Raw genomic sequence first — 18,464 nt, 5'->3', positions numbered from 1 at the left:
TACCCAGCAGTAACTACTGAAATTAAGTTTTAGTGTTTGCATTTCTCAAGAAGCTTAAGATTATACAAAACAATAAAATTCAAGCAACTTACCAGCCCACATCTAATCTCATTAGCAGAAAGAGAAATGCTGGTTATAAATTTCTTGACTTTCACACCACTTTTAGGCAAATTTCAATAAATATAATAAATGTAGTCATCCAATCAGAGTCAACTACCAAGCACAAGTCTCCCTAGCTTCCTCAATCTGTCAATGAATCATCTTCCCCACCCTAGCATGGCTCTCCTCTACCAAAACAAAAGGATGGGCCTAGCAAATCCCAGCTTTTCCACCCATTTAAAGCCATTAGTCCACTTTAGTAAATGCCCATCTATGAGCCCTTGCTGGCACCTGCCACCAGTGCCCGCACGGCCTACCTCCTGTACAGCACTCAGGGAACATATCCCAGTAACATGGCCACATGGAACCCTGCTCAATACTGGTTTTAATGTGTAAAACACTGTCATTTCTCAAACAGAAACAGGTTTTATTATCTTCTCTACTTACAAATTACTAATACAACCCAGCAAAAAAGAGTTAAATTTCTCTATGACAAAGTTTCAGGTATTTTGGCTACAAAGCAGTTTATAAGATGTTATTTTAAATTTCTATCATTTCCCACCCTCCCAGTCATGCAAAACAGTCTCTGAAAATAGTAGGTCTCTCAGCTGACAAAAACCTTACATGCGTGAAAAAGCAATTTTGTTTTTGATGATGATCCAATTTAATTTTATTGGCGTGATAGTATTTATATCATCATTCAACGTCATCCTTAATAATAATATGAAAGTAAATATTAAAATATTTTCAAATCTAGAGATATGTGCTTTAAAACACTGCTTTATCATTGTGGTATTATCTTTAAAGGCCAGAACTCAGAGCAACAAACATTTTTTTTTTTCAAAAAAGACATTTATGTTAAATAAATATTAGGTATCCCCTAGACCTAATATCATGCCTGTGAAACAGTAAATACATTTACCATGAGAACCGGTACATGAGAACCAATACATGAGAACCGGAGCAGCACATTTTACAGAGCACTTACCTGAACCTCACTTGTCCTCTGCTTAACTGTGTCTTCCTTCTCTTTAAGGTCCTGTTCCACATTGTTCTTTTCCCTGGAAGACCAGCAAACAATGCAAGAGTATCTGAGAACATCCGCTACAGCTGGGATGGCTATCCATCCTCCTAAGCCAGAATCGCTTTTTAAATACATGTTGAAACATTCAATTTTTTAAATGAAGGGCAGAATTTTCTACCCTATTTAAATTATTTATGAAATAGAAATCAATATAAGCTCTGTTTGTAAAAAAAAAAAAATTGCTTCCTCACTAAAATGTGGTGAAAAAAGGATAGATTAAAAAAGGAAGAAGCAAAAACTAATCAATGGAAGGCTCAGGTTTCACTGATCTCACTGTTGCTATGGTGATATCATCCAATGAAAACTGCTAGTGAAGAAAAGGAGGGGTTGCATCAGCTCTCTACATTTAACCCTTAACTATCACTGTCCTATTAAATAAGAATGGCTGAATGAAACAGCCATTTGTGTGTTAATTTCCCTTAAATCACCAGTGGACATCAATTTTAGAATGCAACAACCTAGAAAAATGTAAAAGAACGTTAACATACAGGTAGCATGCTATTTGAAATACCACAGTTACTCCAAAGACGTTCTTAGGGACTACCTATGAAACCCAATAGCTAAGTATGCAAAATCGTGTACATTATGTTTAAGAACAGTCCGAGGAGTGTTAGGTCTTCCCCTCAAATCAAACACATAAGCCTCTTGGAAACAGCAGCCCAAATTCAGATGTTCTTTAACAGAGCTGGAGCCATACGAATGAATCTCAAAAAAACCTTAAGATTTCAATGACAAAATAAAGCTATTTCTTTTCCTGTAACAAATTTAACTTCCCATGTTTACTAAAACCATTTGCATGTACTGCTCTTTTATTTTCTACAAAATGAGAGGTAAAAAAGCCACAGAGTCCTTCAGCAGTACATGGGAGTGGGAAGAAGGCAGCACAGAGAGGGAAGACAGCATTTAGGAAACCCTCTAGTCTAGTATGGCAGTCTCACCTTACAGGGTCATTACCATGTTTCAAATAACTAACACCAACTCAGTATCTAACAGAATCCAAATGTAAGCTTGAATTCCATTAGGTGTATCATAAAGGAAAGTGACAGAATTATACCAAACACGTAAGGAAGAAACTACATGCCTTATTTGTGTGTCTCATCCTGTTACAGTGAGACTCTGAAATGTAGCGCCACATCAGCTGTTTTGGACCTTCAGGTACAATGATCTCAAGGTCTTTATGGAAAAAGAAGGCTCGAGAATAAAGCTGTTTGTACACTGTTACTTTTAAATACCTGAGATGGCCAAGGAACTCACTAACCGTTTGTCAGATGGGTTGCCATGTGGGTCTCGATGTCCTGGAGATTTTAAACAGTCCCTTACCATTCGAATCATTGTTCCAGCCTTCCTTCCATCTCTCAATGTACTATGCAGAGGCCACCCCCCACGCCCAGCCCTTATCAAATTAGGTGAAATTGAAAAATAGAAAATCACAAGGGGGAAAATCTGAAAATATAGCAGCAACTCTGCTAGCTCAATCTTGGAAAATTTTTTTCCTCCTTATGTGAGCAGATGAGTGTTTTCAGTCCTGCTGCAGTATGTCAGAGATAAGTCACATGAAAATCTAGCACTCCCCCAACCTCCACCCTGGGCTCCAGCCCCCAAATCCTCAGAGACACTGCACACAAGGTCAGTACCACTTCAGCTCCATTTGAGACAGCAGATAACAAAAATAGAAAACATGATAACGTATCGGAGACCGTCACTGCAGACATGAGGGTGCATCATTTAAATTCTTTCTGCTGTTCTTTTAACTCTTGTTACTGACAGTGTCTGCTCACTGTCTCTGCTCTGCTGTTCGCTCCTGTTACTCACAGTGCCTGCTCAGAAAACAAAATGTGCACACAGGAGAACTGAGCTGTAAGAAGGCAGCGGCTGACTTGCAGTAGTGGAGACAGAAGAATGGCAGAGCAAAGGAAGCTCACTTGGTGAGGAAGGGAGAGAGATCAACAAAGACTGGAGCTCTTAGCAGCAAGCAGTCTATGTCTGAGCAAAATGGAGGGTGCCTGAACAGTACAGACTGCTGCTTATAATTTATGGCATTTGGGGGAAGAAACAATAGAAATATCTCTAAACATATGCTAAAGATCATTCTCCACTCATGAAATATGAGAACCTTTAGAAATCATTTCTTAGCTCAGAGATCAATAAAACCTAACTTCTATTCAAGTTTATCGAAGTAAAATTCTGGTCCCTTTAATAATTCCTTCAATAATGTGATGAAAACTAAGTACCATAGCATAGTACTAGCCAATGTATAAAAATTAATTTAGCTTTATATCAGAAACACCAAAGTGTTATTCTATTGTCTTGAAATAACTCTTACTTTCTAACTACACTCTTATTTTCAGGTAATTATAAACATTTAAACATACATTTAGATGCATGAAAATTGACTGGCTGTATTTCTTACAGTCTTTCTTTTAAAAACACATTTTTTCTACAGGTAATATAAATAACCAATACAAAACATTAAAAATATAGACATATTTCTATGTAAATTTTATTCATGTGTATATATGTGTTCCTGTATATATGACCAAGAGGACATGTGTGCATTTGTGTGTGGGCTCAAAGTAGATGCCTGGTGTCTTCCGTGATCATTCCCCACCTCACACACACTGAGGCCAGCCTCTCACTTGCACCTACAGCTTGCACATTGCTAGTCTACGTAGATGCTTGCTCAGGAGACACGCTGTCCCTTCTCCCATACTGAGATTATAGGCAGACCACCATACCTCCCCAGAGTTGACAATGGTGCTGGGTATCAAGGCCTCCCCCATATACACTTGCTTGACAAATGTATTATCTAATGAACTATCTCAGTCCCCAAAACACTCTTTTTAACATACTTTAAACACTATTCAAGTATTCAGCTTCTCAAGCAGTCTCCAATATATTATATGGACAATAAAGAAAAAATTTCCAGAAAGGAGGAAAGAATTATTCCTACTCATCCCTCATTTAGAGTATCTCTCTGTCCTGTTCACTCATACATACTTACATGTCCTGAGAATACACAGTGCCAACGCTACGGGGGGAGAGGGGGAGAGACAGGATTCCCTGGCATTTGAAAGGCTCACAGTTTTGATTCTGTGTACCTTCATATTGGACCAGCAAGGAAAGTGAGGCTCCAGCTAGGCTTTCAGAGGCCTGTGGTGAGTAACTGCAGAAACTTAACATGGGTGGTCAAATGCAGTCAGGTTAAGAAAACCTGAGTCCACAATTTACTTGTATTTATGCTGGGCTCAGTTTATAGAAAAAATAGAGGAAGCCATCTATCTTGACTTTAATATAGTGCCAACAGCATCACAGATTAACTCACTTCCCATATCCCTCCCAGATACATACTTATTGTCACTTTTATGAACATATCATCCATCATTTTCTAAAACTAAAAACCATCAGAAACTAGAAAGCTTATGAAAACTCACAAAGTTATTATTTTTTCAGTCTTGGTACTTCTTATAAAACTCCTTTAGATGCAATCTAAACTTAGAATGTTAACACTAAGAAACTTAACTACTGACTTCTATTACAAGTAAAGGGAAGCATGCTATTCTCATTAAATACTCTTCGGTGAGGTACCTGAGTCTTTTTTGTTTTTGTTTTTGGAGACAGGGTTTCTCTGTTCAGCGTTGCCTATCCTGGACTCACTTTAGTAGACCAGGCTGGCCTCAAACTCACAGCAATCCACCTGCCTCTGCCTCCCAAGTGCTGGGATTAAAGATATGTGCCACCACTGCCCAGCTGAGATACCTGAGTCTTAAGAGTAAGAAAAAGGAGTGAGTTAACCCAGAAGCAGAAAGAATCAAATGGTATATACTCACTTATATCTGCATACTAGCCCAAGGGGCATGTCCCACGAAAGCCTTCACTTACCAGGAAACTGGGACAGAGGGGAAGGCATCCTATTGGGACTCTAAATTGAGAGACGCATGGGAGAATAGCAAAATAAAAGGATACAGAGGGTCCTAGAAATCTACAAGTAGAACAATATGATAGGCAGATTTGGGCCCAGGGGTCCCGCTCAAACTAAAGCACCAGCCAAGGACAATACAGGAGGTAAACTTTAAACCCCTTCCCAGATCTAGCCAATGGTCAGAATATTCTCCACAGTTGAGTAGAGAGTGTGATATGACTTTCTCACGTACTCTGGTGCCTCACATTTGACCATATCTCCTGGAGGGGGAGACCTGGTGGCACTCAGAGGAAGGACAGCAGGTAGCCAAGAAGAGACTTGATACCCTATGAGAATATATAGGGGGAGGTGATCCCCCTCAGGAACAGTCATAGGGGAGGGGAATAATGGGAAAATGGGGGGGGGGAGGAATGGGAGGATACAAGGGATGGGATAAACATTGAGATGTAACAAGAATAAATTAATAAAAAAAATAATCAACTGTCAAAAAAAAAAAAAAAAGAGAACATGCAAAGTCAAAAAAAAAAAAAAAAAAAAAAAAAAGAGTAAGAAAAAGAATAAAACCCAGGAGACCTGGGTTCTAATCCAGCCTTCAATAAAAGTATCTTTCTGACACAGGCCAAGTCTTAGTCTCCATATGTGACCCTAATTATCTTCACTATCTTGAGTTAGGATGGCAAGATACACATGATAGAAGATACACGCTTTGAGCCTAAGCACTTAAACAATGATAATGGAATACTTTTTAAACCTGTAAAAAGAACTTATAGTTACAAGGCAAGGTTAGAAAACCATCTAAGTGCTGGGGCTGGAGCTCAGTGGTATAGCACTTAGGACACATGCATGAGGCAGGCGCAATCCTGACTAAAGGAGGCACATTTAAATTGCTCAGAAGAAAAACTATCAATGAAGAATTCTGTACCTGCCAGGCACAGCAGATACATACTTGGAACCCCAGTACTCAGGAGGCAGAGGCAGGGATATCTCTGTGTGTTCCAAACAAGTTCCAGGCCAGCAGGAGCTACTAAGTTAGAGCTGTCTTTAAACAAACAACAACAAAATCCTGTACCTGACAAAACTGGCCTTAAACTATGCCCACATAAACAAAAATTAGTAGGGTTGTCCTGTAAGAAATGCTAACGAATCCTTCAAACAAAAGCATGGCGGACAATGAGCTCAAAGGCATATGACAATGTAAAGGCTTCCAGTAAAGGTAAATATGTGAGCAAACACTAGACATGACAGTACTATAATTGTGATTCGCAACTTCATTTTACACTTTCTGTAAGATTTAAATGATAAATGCACTAAAACTACACATCTCAGCTAGCCAGGCATGGTGGCACATTCCTGTAACCCCAGCACTCAGGGAGACAAAGGCAGGTGGATCTCTGTGAATTTGAGGCCAGCTAGGTCTACAGCCAAAGCTATAGAGAGAAACCCTGTCTTGGAACAAAAACAAAAAACAAACGAACAAACAAGAAACTACAAGTCTGTTAGTGGAAACACAATCCATAAAAATATAATCTGTAACATCAATAAACTAAAAGGTTTTTATACGTAACTAAAATAAGTTCATTCCAATTAAGTTCAGATTGGGAGCTAAGGCTATAATTCAGTTGGCAGGCTTTGTGTAGCATGTATGAAACCCTGGGTTTCTCAACCCAGTACAGCGTAAAACTGGACACCTTGGCTCTCACAACTGTAATCCCGGCACTCAGGAGGTAAAGGCAGAGGTTCAGAAGTTCAAGGCCATCCTCAGGACAGCAAGTGTGCAGTCACACTGAGCCTTGTGAGACATTTGTCTCAAAATAAAAGAGGGGCTAGGAATAGGGAGCTAAGTAGAGCTGGTCGGATATGGCCATGGACAATCATGGACAGGCAGCCTGTCATCTTTGCCAAACACACTGGGTGCGCTGCTTTTCTTGCTTGGGGTTCTTTATCACGATGTAGCATCAACTACCCCAAGGAGAACTGAAATTGACGTTCTCTGCCCCAGAGTTCCAGGACATGGTCTAAGGTAATGTAGAGGTGGTAAGGGGCCTTCCCCCTGGACTTCATGTCTCCTATCCATCCCAGCACACAAAGCAACTACACCTGCATCTTTTCAAACAATGTTTATTTCCCCGAAGTCTTTCTTAGTCCTATAGAACAAGGAGCTAGGACTGAATAGGGCCCACAAAAGGGCTGCTTTCCTTTCTACTCTTTCCCCCAACACAAAAAAATACACATATACATTAAACTGTCCAATTTTAGAAGATTAAAGAGCTGTGGAGATTGCTGATGATGGCAGTAATAAATGTACCTAATGTCACTTAAAATGTATGGACTACACCTGCAGTCCCAGCTACTTAGAAGGGCAGGGCAGGAGGAGTCCAAGTTCAAGGCCTGCAGGGACCACATACATAGGGAGTTTTAAATCAGCTGGGCAACTTAGCAAGATCCTGAGTCAGGAAAGAAAAGTGTTAAAACCTGGGGTTATATAGCCCAGTGGTGGAGTACTCACAAAAGCCTGCAGATCAATCTCTAGTATTAAAACAAAAGACAACACGTAATACAGTTAAACTTTGTTATAAACATTAAGCAGAGGTGAGAATTTCTAGACAGACTGAGTATGTTTGGATGAAGAGGCACACGTGAGGAAAGCTGAAATGGAGCATCAGAGGCGACTGACCATAGCAGCGAGCGCCAGCGCTAGGGAAGCATGCAGAACTGCAGCAAACAGGAAATGCTGACCCTGGAGGCTTCTAGACCAGCCTGAGACTTTGCTTTTGAGCTGTGAATGACAGTATTTAACAATACGACTCTTCTTTCCGTTTTGGCTTGTGGGAAGAAAGGAAGCAGAGGCTTTTATTATTCAACAGCTGATGACAACTGTTGGAAAGGCAGCAGAACAGCCTGACTTGCTTATTTGGAAACTGTTAGAAGTCTATAGTTAGATTAGAGTAATAACTATACACAGCCTTCCATTCAGATGAGTCTAAAGGTTAGGTAGCTTTTTATTCTGAATTTTACTTTAGGTTTTTAATTTCTCTAAAATTAAAGTTGGGGTTCTGTTTATAATCTGTTGGAAGAAATAAACATTAATTGTAAAATATTAAGATAAATGCCATAACCATTTAAACGTGAATGATTTACATGAACTGTCCTACTTCTGGGAGGCTGGTTGTTTCCCTGTTTTTAAATTAATTTATTTTTTATTTCACATGCTGTGTGTGGGATATACAAGTACACCATATATATGCAGGTGCTTGCAGAGGCCAGAAGAGGGCTTCCACTATCCTGCAACTAGGGCTACAAGTCAATTGTAAGCCACCAGATGTGGCAGCTGTGAACTGAACAGGATCTCTACAAGAAGCAAGTGCTCTCAGCTACTGCATCATCCCTCTTGATGGGAGGCAGGAGACAGGGTTTCTCTGTGTAGCCTTGGCTGTCCTGGACTCTCTTTGTAGACCAGGTTGGCCTCAAACTCACAGAGATCCACCTGCCTCTGCTTCCTGAGTGCTAGGCTTTTTAAGTAAGATTCTAAGATTCTCTTTAAAAATCTATTTCAAGGCTGGAGAGATGGCTCAGAGGTAAAGAGCACTGACTGCTCTCTCAGAGGTCCTGAGTTCAATTCCCAGCAGCCACATGGTGGCTTGCAACCATCTATAATGAGATCTGATGCCCTCTTCTGGCCTGCAGGTGTACATGCAAGCAGAGCACTATATACATAAAAATAATTTTAAAAAAACAAATCATTTTCTGCAATAGGGTCTCACTATGTAGTTCAAACTGGCCTTGAACTTGTGATCAGATTCTAGTGTGCTGGAATTACAGGCACATGCTACTCTACACCACTTGTAAAAACTTTAAAAATATAATTTATGAACTTAATCTGCATTATTTTTTTTATTGCTGCACAATGAATCATACATGTGGCCAACATTATCTCTGTGTCTGTGAGTCTGGAATTCCACCTCAGTGGTGGAAGTTTGCTCAGTATGCATAAGGCCTGATCTGAGCTCTGCAAAAGAGCAAAACAACAACAACAATGCTCCTGTGGATAGAGATAGTACTCAGATGGCTCTTGAGAGGCGAAAGCTAGACGTTGGCAGAGATTGGGGCTAAAAGATCCATTTCCAGGGTTACTATTGCTATTAATTTATTGTTAACAAAGTTGTTACTGTTGTTTTAAATCATTCTTCAATATAAACAAGAAAGAAGCCTGTACATTGAGGCACAGAATGACATGGGCACAACCATGCCTAGACCGATGCATCAGCCTCATGGGAAATTGGCAAATCCTCCCCACTCCACCCCACCTCCATGAGGCTCAGAGATGGCAGAGCCTTCCTCTAGACCCTGATATTTACCACCTGCAGACTGCTCTGACCAAGATTAGCTACACCTGACTTCTTGTTCGGCTGGATAAAATAAACTGATTCCTTGTTCAACTGTACATAATAAACCTGTCTCCTTGTGCAGTTAAGTGTAAAAACCCAACCTGCTGTTCAACTGTACATGATAAACACACTGTGCTTCCCGGGAGCTATGCTTCTCCATCGCGAGCCCAGCCCACCCAATCCCAGCGTGGAAGTGTCTTCAGGTGTCCCTGTGTCTGTCTGTCTTCATGCCCTCACTGTCACAGTTCGGTCAGTCCCTGGGGCTGTGCAAAGACACGGCACTGACGACCTGGCTACAACGGTGCTGCCTGTCTTCACTCAGTTGTTCTAAACAGCACTCACTGAGCAACTCTTCAGTAAGTCTTTACTCTAAGGTGTGAGCTGTGTACTGACGATGATAACTAATAACCTCTACTGATTTGCCATGTTCTCAGCATTTACATAGTTACGTTTGCATTTCCATTTTACAGACAAAGAAACTAAAACACTGACAGGTAAGTAAATTTGACCAAATCAGGCTGGTGAGATGGCTCAGTGGGTAAAGGCACTGGTGACGTACTGTGACAACTTGAGTTTGATCTCCAGGACAAACATGGTGGGAAGACAGAAATAGACAAGTTGTCCTCTGACCTCTATGTGCGTACATCACCACACACACTACATAAATGTTTAAAAAAAAAAAAAAACTTGAAAAAATGATACCACACAATCTAGAAATGTTTAAAACTTCTATCACTGAAATCCTCATCTGTAATAAGAGAGAGGAGATGGAAAGGTGGCTCAGTGGTAAAAGTACTTTTTGCTAAGCCTGGCAATCAGCGTTTTATCCCAGCAAGTTGCCCTCTGACCTCCACTATACTTTGTGACATGCAAGCTTGTATACGTGTAATACACACCCTCGTGTTCCCATTGAATAATAATTTTTAAATTATTAAATCAAGATAAAACCTCTTTCTCTTCAGGAATGTTGCAAGAATTCAACAAAAAAATTTATATAAAGTGGATATAGCAAAATACCCAGTAACTGTTATAATTACCTATCTTGTGTTTTTGGCCCCAAAGTACGATAATGAATGGGCCTGAGAGGATGTGGCTTTTGCTTCCTATGTTTCTGCTAAAAGGACAGACAGGAAGGAAGTAGAATCTAGCAGATGTCAAAATATTGCCTCCTGCCTCAGCATAAATTACCATGAGCATGCTATCCAAGTGATTGGTGTAGTCTCAGTTTTCTGTACCCTTTCTTCTTCAAGAACTTCTCAGCTGGGCATGGTGGCACATGCCTGTAATCCCAGCACTAGGGAGGCAGAGGCAGGTGGATCTCTGTTGAGTTCAAGGCCAACCTGGTCTACAAAGCAAGTCCAGGAGAGCCAAGGCTACACAGAGAAACCCTGTCTGGGGGTAGAAGAGAAAAGAATGAATGAACTTCTCTTGGGGGGGTTGGAAAGATGATTCAGTGGTTAAGAGCACAAGCTGCTCTTGCTGAGGACCTGAAATCCATTCCCAGTAGCCACAACTGCCTAGAACCTCAGCCCCACTGGGATCCTACATCTTTGGCCACCACGGGCACTTGATTCACAGGTACATACACATTAATTAAAAATAAATCTAAAACAAAACAAACCCCAGAACTTCGCTGAGGCATTTTATTTTCAGAGAAGGATTCTTTTAAGAATTGACTGGACATAGGCATACGTTTTGCCTCAGAACTCAGAAGGCAGAGGCAGGTAGCTATCTGTGAGTTTGAAGCCAGGCTGGACTACACACTGAGTTCTAAGACCAATTAGGGCTACACAGTGAGATCCTGTCTTGAAAGGATAAAAATAGACAGTTTCTGAAGTGGAAAAAGAGCAACTAGCAACCTAAAGACTCTGAGAACAGCTTAACAAGAGACACTTCACTTGGGCTACCAGCCATGCATAGATGCTCACAGTGTTAAAGGAAAACAGTGCCATCAGAGACAACAAACAGTAAGAGGTGGCAGGCTGAGGTGAGAGCTGATAAGCCCACCTGTACCATGTGGTTAGAGGAAAGGAACTGCTATAGTTTGAATGTAAACGTCCTCACAGGCTGTTAAGGTCTGAGTATGTAGTCTTTAGCTGGTATTGCTCTCTGTGAGGTTGTGGGAAGTTTGGTGTGGCTGGAGTGATCGCTAGGAGTCACAGCCCTGCCCCACTGCCAGTGCAGTCGGCCTTCTGGTCTGGCTGCTGTATGAGAAACTCTACAATGCATTCCTGCTTCAGTGGGCGGAGCCACTTCCACTACCCAGCTTGCCTTGCTGTAATGGGCTGAACCCTCTGAAACTGTGAGCCATATATATAAATCCTTCCTCCCTTCAGTTACTTCTGTCACGTATTTCCTCACAGTAAGAAGAAAAGTGAGTGATACAACAGTAAAGCAGCAGTGAGCAGTTATAGGACTCTGCTTAGTGTTGAAGGGAAAAGAGCAAACACAGAGTCTGCTCTTATCAAGTTTTATGGTGTCATAGGAGACAATATACTGTGGGGGGAGTCTAAGAATGGCCAGGGTGACAGGGGAAACACTGTGGGTGTTTTTTTGTTTTTGTTTTTTTGAGATCCTGGAACTCTCTCTGTAGACCAAGCAAGCTTTAAGTTCAGAGATCCACCTGCCTCCACCTCCTGAATGCTTGAATTAAAGGCGTACACATCTATGCTCTGCAGAGGACCACCAGGAAAGAAGAGCCCTTTATATCACAATCAAAAAAGAAAACAAGATCCAACTAAGAACTAAAGCCAGGAGTTACTAGGGATCTGAGTAGTATATCCTACATCAGCTAGAAGTCTTTTAAACATTTTCATCTCTAAACCAATGAAAAGGCCAGAGAGGTGGCACAATGACAGGACACTTATCACCAAGCCTGGCAAAAAGTTTGATCCTCAAAGTCCACCTGGTGGGAGGAGAGAACTGAGTCCAGAAAGTTGTGCTCTGGCGCTTCCATGTGCCATAGCACATTCACACACATATGTGCACTCACAAATACATAAATAAAATAAATAGATGAAAAAAACAATAAAGACGGGGTCTTTCATCAGAGAGTAATTTAGTAAATGTCATACATACTGTTTAAATTCTTTCTTGTTTCACAGTCATACACATTCATTCTAATATATTGTAAAAACTCACAGAGCCAAACATCTCAAGAGTAAAAAGTTTTATAAAGAAAAATTGTATTCACCATAATGAAAGACTAGGTATATAATAAAATATCTTAAAGACTTGGTGATCTAATGCAAACTTTAAAAATTGAACGTTAATAGGTACAGCTTTAGTGTAGGTAGATGAGTGTGACATGGCATGGTGACATAATGAATGTTTGCCTATTTCACAGGTCTCACTTAAAATAGTTTCAAAAATGTCATTTCATACATTAATGTATCATACAATATTTTGCAACTTTTTAGCTTTCATAAAATAGTCACAAATTGTTATCAGTTACTATACAGGACAGCCACATATCAGAGTTACCAAAAGCTTAACTGCCCAAATATATAGCAAATATCAGAAATGGCAGAAAATGGAAAGAGCATTTTATCTCTGGTGTTCTAACTCCTATTAAAATAACCATAAAGGTATTTTATACATTAAACAACTGTGCAAGACAAAAAAGCAAGCTGTAGAACACTGGAGAAATGCGTATGTCTCTATCAGCTTGAGAAACACAGACACGCCTCTTCCTATCTGGCTGTCTAAGTGCTAATGCACATACAAGCAAGCAAGAATGTTCACTGGAGCACTTACAGGTCTTGTGAAATCTAACATTATTACAGACAGAGTAAACCAATGTTTATTTTGAACCATAGTAAAAAAGTATAGCGGTGTGTGTGTGTGTGTGTGTGTGTGTGTGTGTGTGTGTGTGTGTGTGTAGGACATGCACGTGTGTGTGTGTGTGTGTGTGTGTGTGTGTGTGTAGGACATGCACATATGTGTGGGTATGAAGGCAAGAGGTCAGCAGTGGGCATCATCCTCTATCACCTGCCTTATATTTAATTTTTAAAAAGCACTCTGATTCCATTTAAGCAGAAATGTGGTAAAGTAGCATTTATCAAAATATGCATTAGAAATGAAGATATGTATATGTCATACACACATATTATACATATAGTCTGCATGTGCGCTTATAGTCAGCTATAATTTTACTTTACATACCTCTGCAGGTCAACTATTTCATTGTTAAGGGTATCTAGTTCCTTAATAGCAGAGAAATCTGCAACAGGACTTGATCCTATGGTGTTCTAAAAACAAAAAATCCACAGTTATACATCACTGCTATAAATGCTAAGCACTAAAAATGCTAAAAGCTATACTGAGAAATAAGCTATTTCATTTTACTACATTATTAGCACTTTACACTTATTTAATAAAATACTTAGCAAACCATATGTAGTACATAATTGTAATTATACACGTACTTGTAAATTAAGACAGTTCCCTGACATTTTCCAGAAGGCTATTTTGAACCCACACCTCAGACCCTACTGCCTTTGTCACGTAATCTTAGTCTACCCAGAATTCTGTTGTAAATAAAACACATGACAGATTAGAAATTAATTTCTCCACTGAGATTTGTTATTTATCAGCAAGAGGTATGAGGATTAATTTCCATTTATATCCTCTGGCACAGAATAAGTACATAAATGTTGCTGAATCTCAGAATTATAATAGTGGTTGGCTTTATTCAATTCAACAAACACTAATGTTTTGTTTTGTTTTGGAGACAGAGCTTGTCTGTGTAACAGCCCTGGCTGCCCTGAACTGTGCAGACCAGGCTGGCCTCTAACTCACATAGATCCATCTGCCTCTGCCTCTGCCTCCTGAATGCTGGCGTTAAAGGTGTGTGCCACCATGCCTGGCCTAACAAATGCTAACTTTTGTTAAAAATGCTTTTAGTGTCTATTCTATTTAATCTAAAACCACATATAAAACTGTATATATGAAATCTTTCTTCCTTTCCTTTTTTGTTGTTGTTATTAGTGTTGTTTTGTTTTTCTCATTTTTTGTTTGTTTTTTAAAGAGACCTTCAATTCTCTGTGTGTGTTGGTGTGTACATATGTACACCACAGAGGCCAGGAGAAAGCTATCAGATCCCCGGCACTGGAGTTCCAGGTGGCTGTGAGCAGTGTGACAAACTCTAGGTCTGCTACAGCAGCAGTACACACACTTAACTGCTAAGCCCTCTCTCTGGCCCGTCTTCCTTTCCTGAGGCAAGGTCTCACTTACCTAGGCTGGCCTTAAACTTGCTATGGAGACAATGACAATCTTCAATTCCTGATCCTCCTGCCTCTATCCACAAGCACTGTGGGCACCAGTGTACCCAACATGTAGTTATCAGAATTGGTTACCAAATGGTACTTATAGATACGAAATCTAGGTTTAATCTAGATTCTGTTATTTTGTTACCTATATGCTCTTCACAAAAATGTAGACATTAATCTCTAGCAGTTTTCTTTTTGAACTCCCATTGATGTCCTGTTTAGCTTTCTAAAGTCAGAACAAAAGGATAACTGTTCTTTAAACACCTGACTTATACACACTATTATAATCTGATTGACAGATAACAGAATCATCAGCTTTTGGAAATGGTAAAACTGACACCTGACTGGATAGAACCTTAGCTATATTAGTGGCTTTATTAGCAAAACACAAAGCTGAGTATTAATACTAATGTGAATTTAAGGTATGTCACCACCATCTTGCACAGCAGAAGAAACCTAAAGTTCCACAATGTTCCATTTCCTCATCCTTATACAATCATTTAAAGTTTACTGAGCACTGTTAAGCTTATCAGTCAGCTCTCAAAAGTAATCTGAAAGGTAGATTATTAGGGAAGTCAGTATTAACTCAATTTAGAGCTGAGGAAACAGACCAAGTGTCTGCTTGAAGCTGAAGCCAGCTATTAATTTGATCAAAGACTTCTGGTTAAATTAAAAGTGTCATTTCACAACATGACCTTCGGCATTTGCATTCCAAAATAATTTAGGAAACACTGTGCTAAAAGTAAACTTGGTAAACAGGTCAATAAAATTTGACAAATAATTCCTTCTGCTTTTTTTTTTATATCACATTGCCTGTTAGTATTGAGTTGTTTTGACTATTAGCATTAAGAGTCATCTATATGGATTCAATTAATTAAACTTCAAATTTTATATTAATTATAACTTCATATCAAGTATACTTCTTTTGAGGGGGTAGTTGAGACAATGCTTCCCCCTGTACAGCCCACTGTGTAGCCCAGGCTGGTCTTAAACTTACTGTAAAGCTCCTGCCTCCGCCTCTGGAGGGCTGAGGTTACTGGGTACATTGCCATAGTGATTCTCAGAAGTACTTAACCGTCTCACTAACCCTCACTGATACATACACCGTTATTGATGCTATTTTAAGAATTTTAAGCATACTTCTGCATGAGACAGTTATTCATTAAGTTTTAGCTTTATTTAAACTTGACCTGTGGTTTGGGATGAGTCAGCAAGCCAGGCAGGTGAAAAAAGAAAAAAAAATAGCACTTGATCTCACTTTCATCACCAAGAGTAATTTCTATCGCTTAAATGCTACTGAGAAATGCTCTACCAGAGGTGCAAGTATGCCAGGAAACACATGGCTTCCACACCTCTTCTGTCACTCCAGCTTTAAAAAGTGGTTCACATTTGACAGTCTGCTCTTAAAATACCAACAGATAAGAAGATAAAGTCAAACAAAATTAGTTTAACCTCAAACAAATTAGAAGGTGATAGCTTTATATGACTAAAATGGCATGCAAGCAAATATAGAAAAGTTCAGCTAGAATTATGTACAGCATGTGAAGGGTACACAAAGAAAAATGTAGCATGGCCTTCTTTTAAATATTTTATTCATTTATTTAATTTTGAGTTATTTTTATGTGTATCAATGTTTGCTTACCTACAAGTCTGTGCCCCAAGTGTGTGCTTGGTGCCTGTGGAGACCAGAAGAGGGCTCTGGGTCTCCTGGAACTGGAGTTACAGATGACTGTGAGCTGCCATGCCTGTGAGCTGGAATCAAACCCAGGTCTTCTGGTAGAGTGAGCCAGGGCTCTTAACTGCTAAGGCATCTCTCCACACAACCTTTTTTGTTTAATTTTTATGTGCATGAATGTTTTGACTGTATGTATGTAAGTGCACCATGAAAATATAGTGCTGGTGGAGGCCAGAAGAGGCTGTCAGCTGCCCCTGGAACCCATGTGAGTGCAGGGAACAGAAGCCTGGATCCTTAGGGAAAGCTGTCGTCAGTGCTCCTAACTGCTGAGCCGCCTCATCTCTCCAGTCCCACATGTACCCTTCCTACAAGTGCTTCTTTCACATTTTGTGCATTTCATAAAAGTCTCACTTTAGTGATTTTGAATGGATTAAGGAGTTCAGGGAAGGCAAACTACGGAGCATGCAAGGATCAAGTAGGCGTAATGAAGGCATGCTGACAACTGTTTTCACTGTTTATCAACTTTGCTGCATAAAAAAAGCCCTCTAATTTCAAAATACATCAGGTAAATAAAAACTGTAATGCTAAAATACAACAACAAAGACAGCATAAAATAAAGCTCTAACCTTGAGAGAGAGGAGAGTTAAGAAACTGACAGTACAAGAAAGGCGAAAGCAGAGTGCTGCAGAATGGAAAAAACAGTCCAAACTAGAAAAAACACAGAAAGGAGGAAAGCAACATTCAAAAGGATTAGTTGAAAGTACAAAAAATTCAGTACTTCTTTGTTTTTTAATGAATCAGAATATAAGGAGAAAAGAGATTATTTCAAAGTACATACAAATTTTATTTTAATTTTTGGTTAATAGATAAGACAACCATTATAAAATGTTTCCATGAATCTGGCACCAAAAGACAAAGTATGCTCTCATGAATGGACTTCTGAGAGGTCTACAATCCCATGTGCTCACTAGTGTACAGATTTCAATGAACAGACAAATTGATTCAGTAAACTGGGCAGTGGTGGCGCACGCCTTTAATCCCAGCACTCGAGAGGCAGAGACAGGCAGATCACTGTGAGTTCAAGGCCAGCCTGGTCTACAAAGCAAGTCCAGGACAACCAAGGCTACACAGAGAAACCCTGTCTCGGGGGAAAAAACTGATTCAGTAATTTCTGTTCTCCTAGGAACTAGGGTTGATGGTCATTTCAGTCATTATAAATTAAGAATGCAGAAGAAAAAACTCTAGACAAGCGAAGTTTACAGTGCTGCACAGCTGGGCTGCAGGAGCAGAGCCAAAAGCAGAAGCATAACCAATGCCTTCATCTTTCTGTGAGTGTCACCTTCAGCCTCCCACAGCCCACTGACCCATGCCACACACCAGAGTGGCCCATCCCAAAACTCATAAAGTACACAAACGTGTTTGTATAACTAGCTCTCAGGACCTGGCAGTGGCAAATCCCATTTAGTTTACTTGGGAGGGAAAATCCAATTTTGATTTTTGCTAGGTTAAAATGCAATTTTAAACTATGTTACAAAATTAACACAAAATCAAAACATTTTATTGATACTTGAGAGTTCTTAGTAGCACACATCTGACAGCTCCCATTATATACAACCCTGAAAAACCACTACAGCAATATTTATGTTACAGGTGAAAGGAGATTTAAAGACACAAAGTGTGTGTGGGATATTTTATTTTGTTTGTTTGGCTGGCTGGTTGGTGCTTGAGATGAGGTCTCCTTGTGCTGCCCAGGATAGCCTTGAACTTCTGGGCTCAAGAATTCTTCAGCCTCAGCCTTCCCAGGGGCTGAGACTACAGGTTTATATGATACCTGGTTATTTAATTCTAGAAGCAACTAAATTCACTATATGTAAATCCTTTGGAAGGTCTATTATAGACCAGAATATTCTAAATGTTCTATATTAAAAAAGAGTCTCTAGATAAGAAAGAAAAAATTCCAAGTACAACATGGCAAAAATGAAGATGTTCTGATAATTTCCACTGATGATCAGAAATCCAATTAACTTCTATC

At 39.8% G+C, this 18,464-nt stretch overlaps 1 protein-coding gene across 1 annotated transcript in view; it reads right to left on the bottom strand.

The window, feature by feature from the left end:
* The window catches only part of Eps15 (epidermal growth factor receptor pathway substrate 15), a 104,649-nt gene that overhangs the window by 41,382 nt on the left and 44,803 nt on the right, over positions 1-18,464 (bottom strand). The window contains exons 12-13 of the mRNA XM_051171955.1: positions 13,652-13,737; positions 1,088-1,160 (exon numbers count right to left, since the gene is read on the bottom strand). Of these exons, the coding sequence (XP_051027912.1) occupies positions 1,088-1,160; positions 13,652-13,737 (159 nt within the window). The remainder of the gene's footprint in view (positions 1-1,087; positions 1,161-13,651; positions 13,738-18,464) is intronic.

The sequence above is a fragment of the Acomys russatus genome, chromosome 29 (genome assembly GCF_903995435.1).
Source record: "Acomys russatus chromosome 29, mAcoRus1.1, whole genome shotgun sequence".
Taxonomy (NCBI): domain Eukaryota; kingdom Metazoa; phylum Chordata; class Mammalia; order Rodentia; family Muridae; genus Acomys; species Acomys russatus.
Note: the sequence above shows the minus strand (reverse complement) of the source record. Positions and strands in the feature narration are given on the sequence as shown.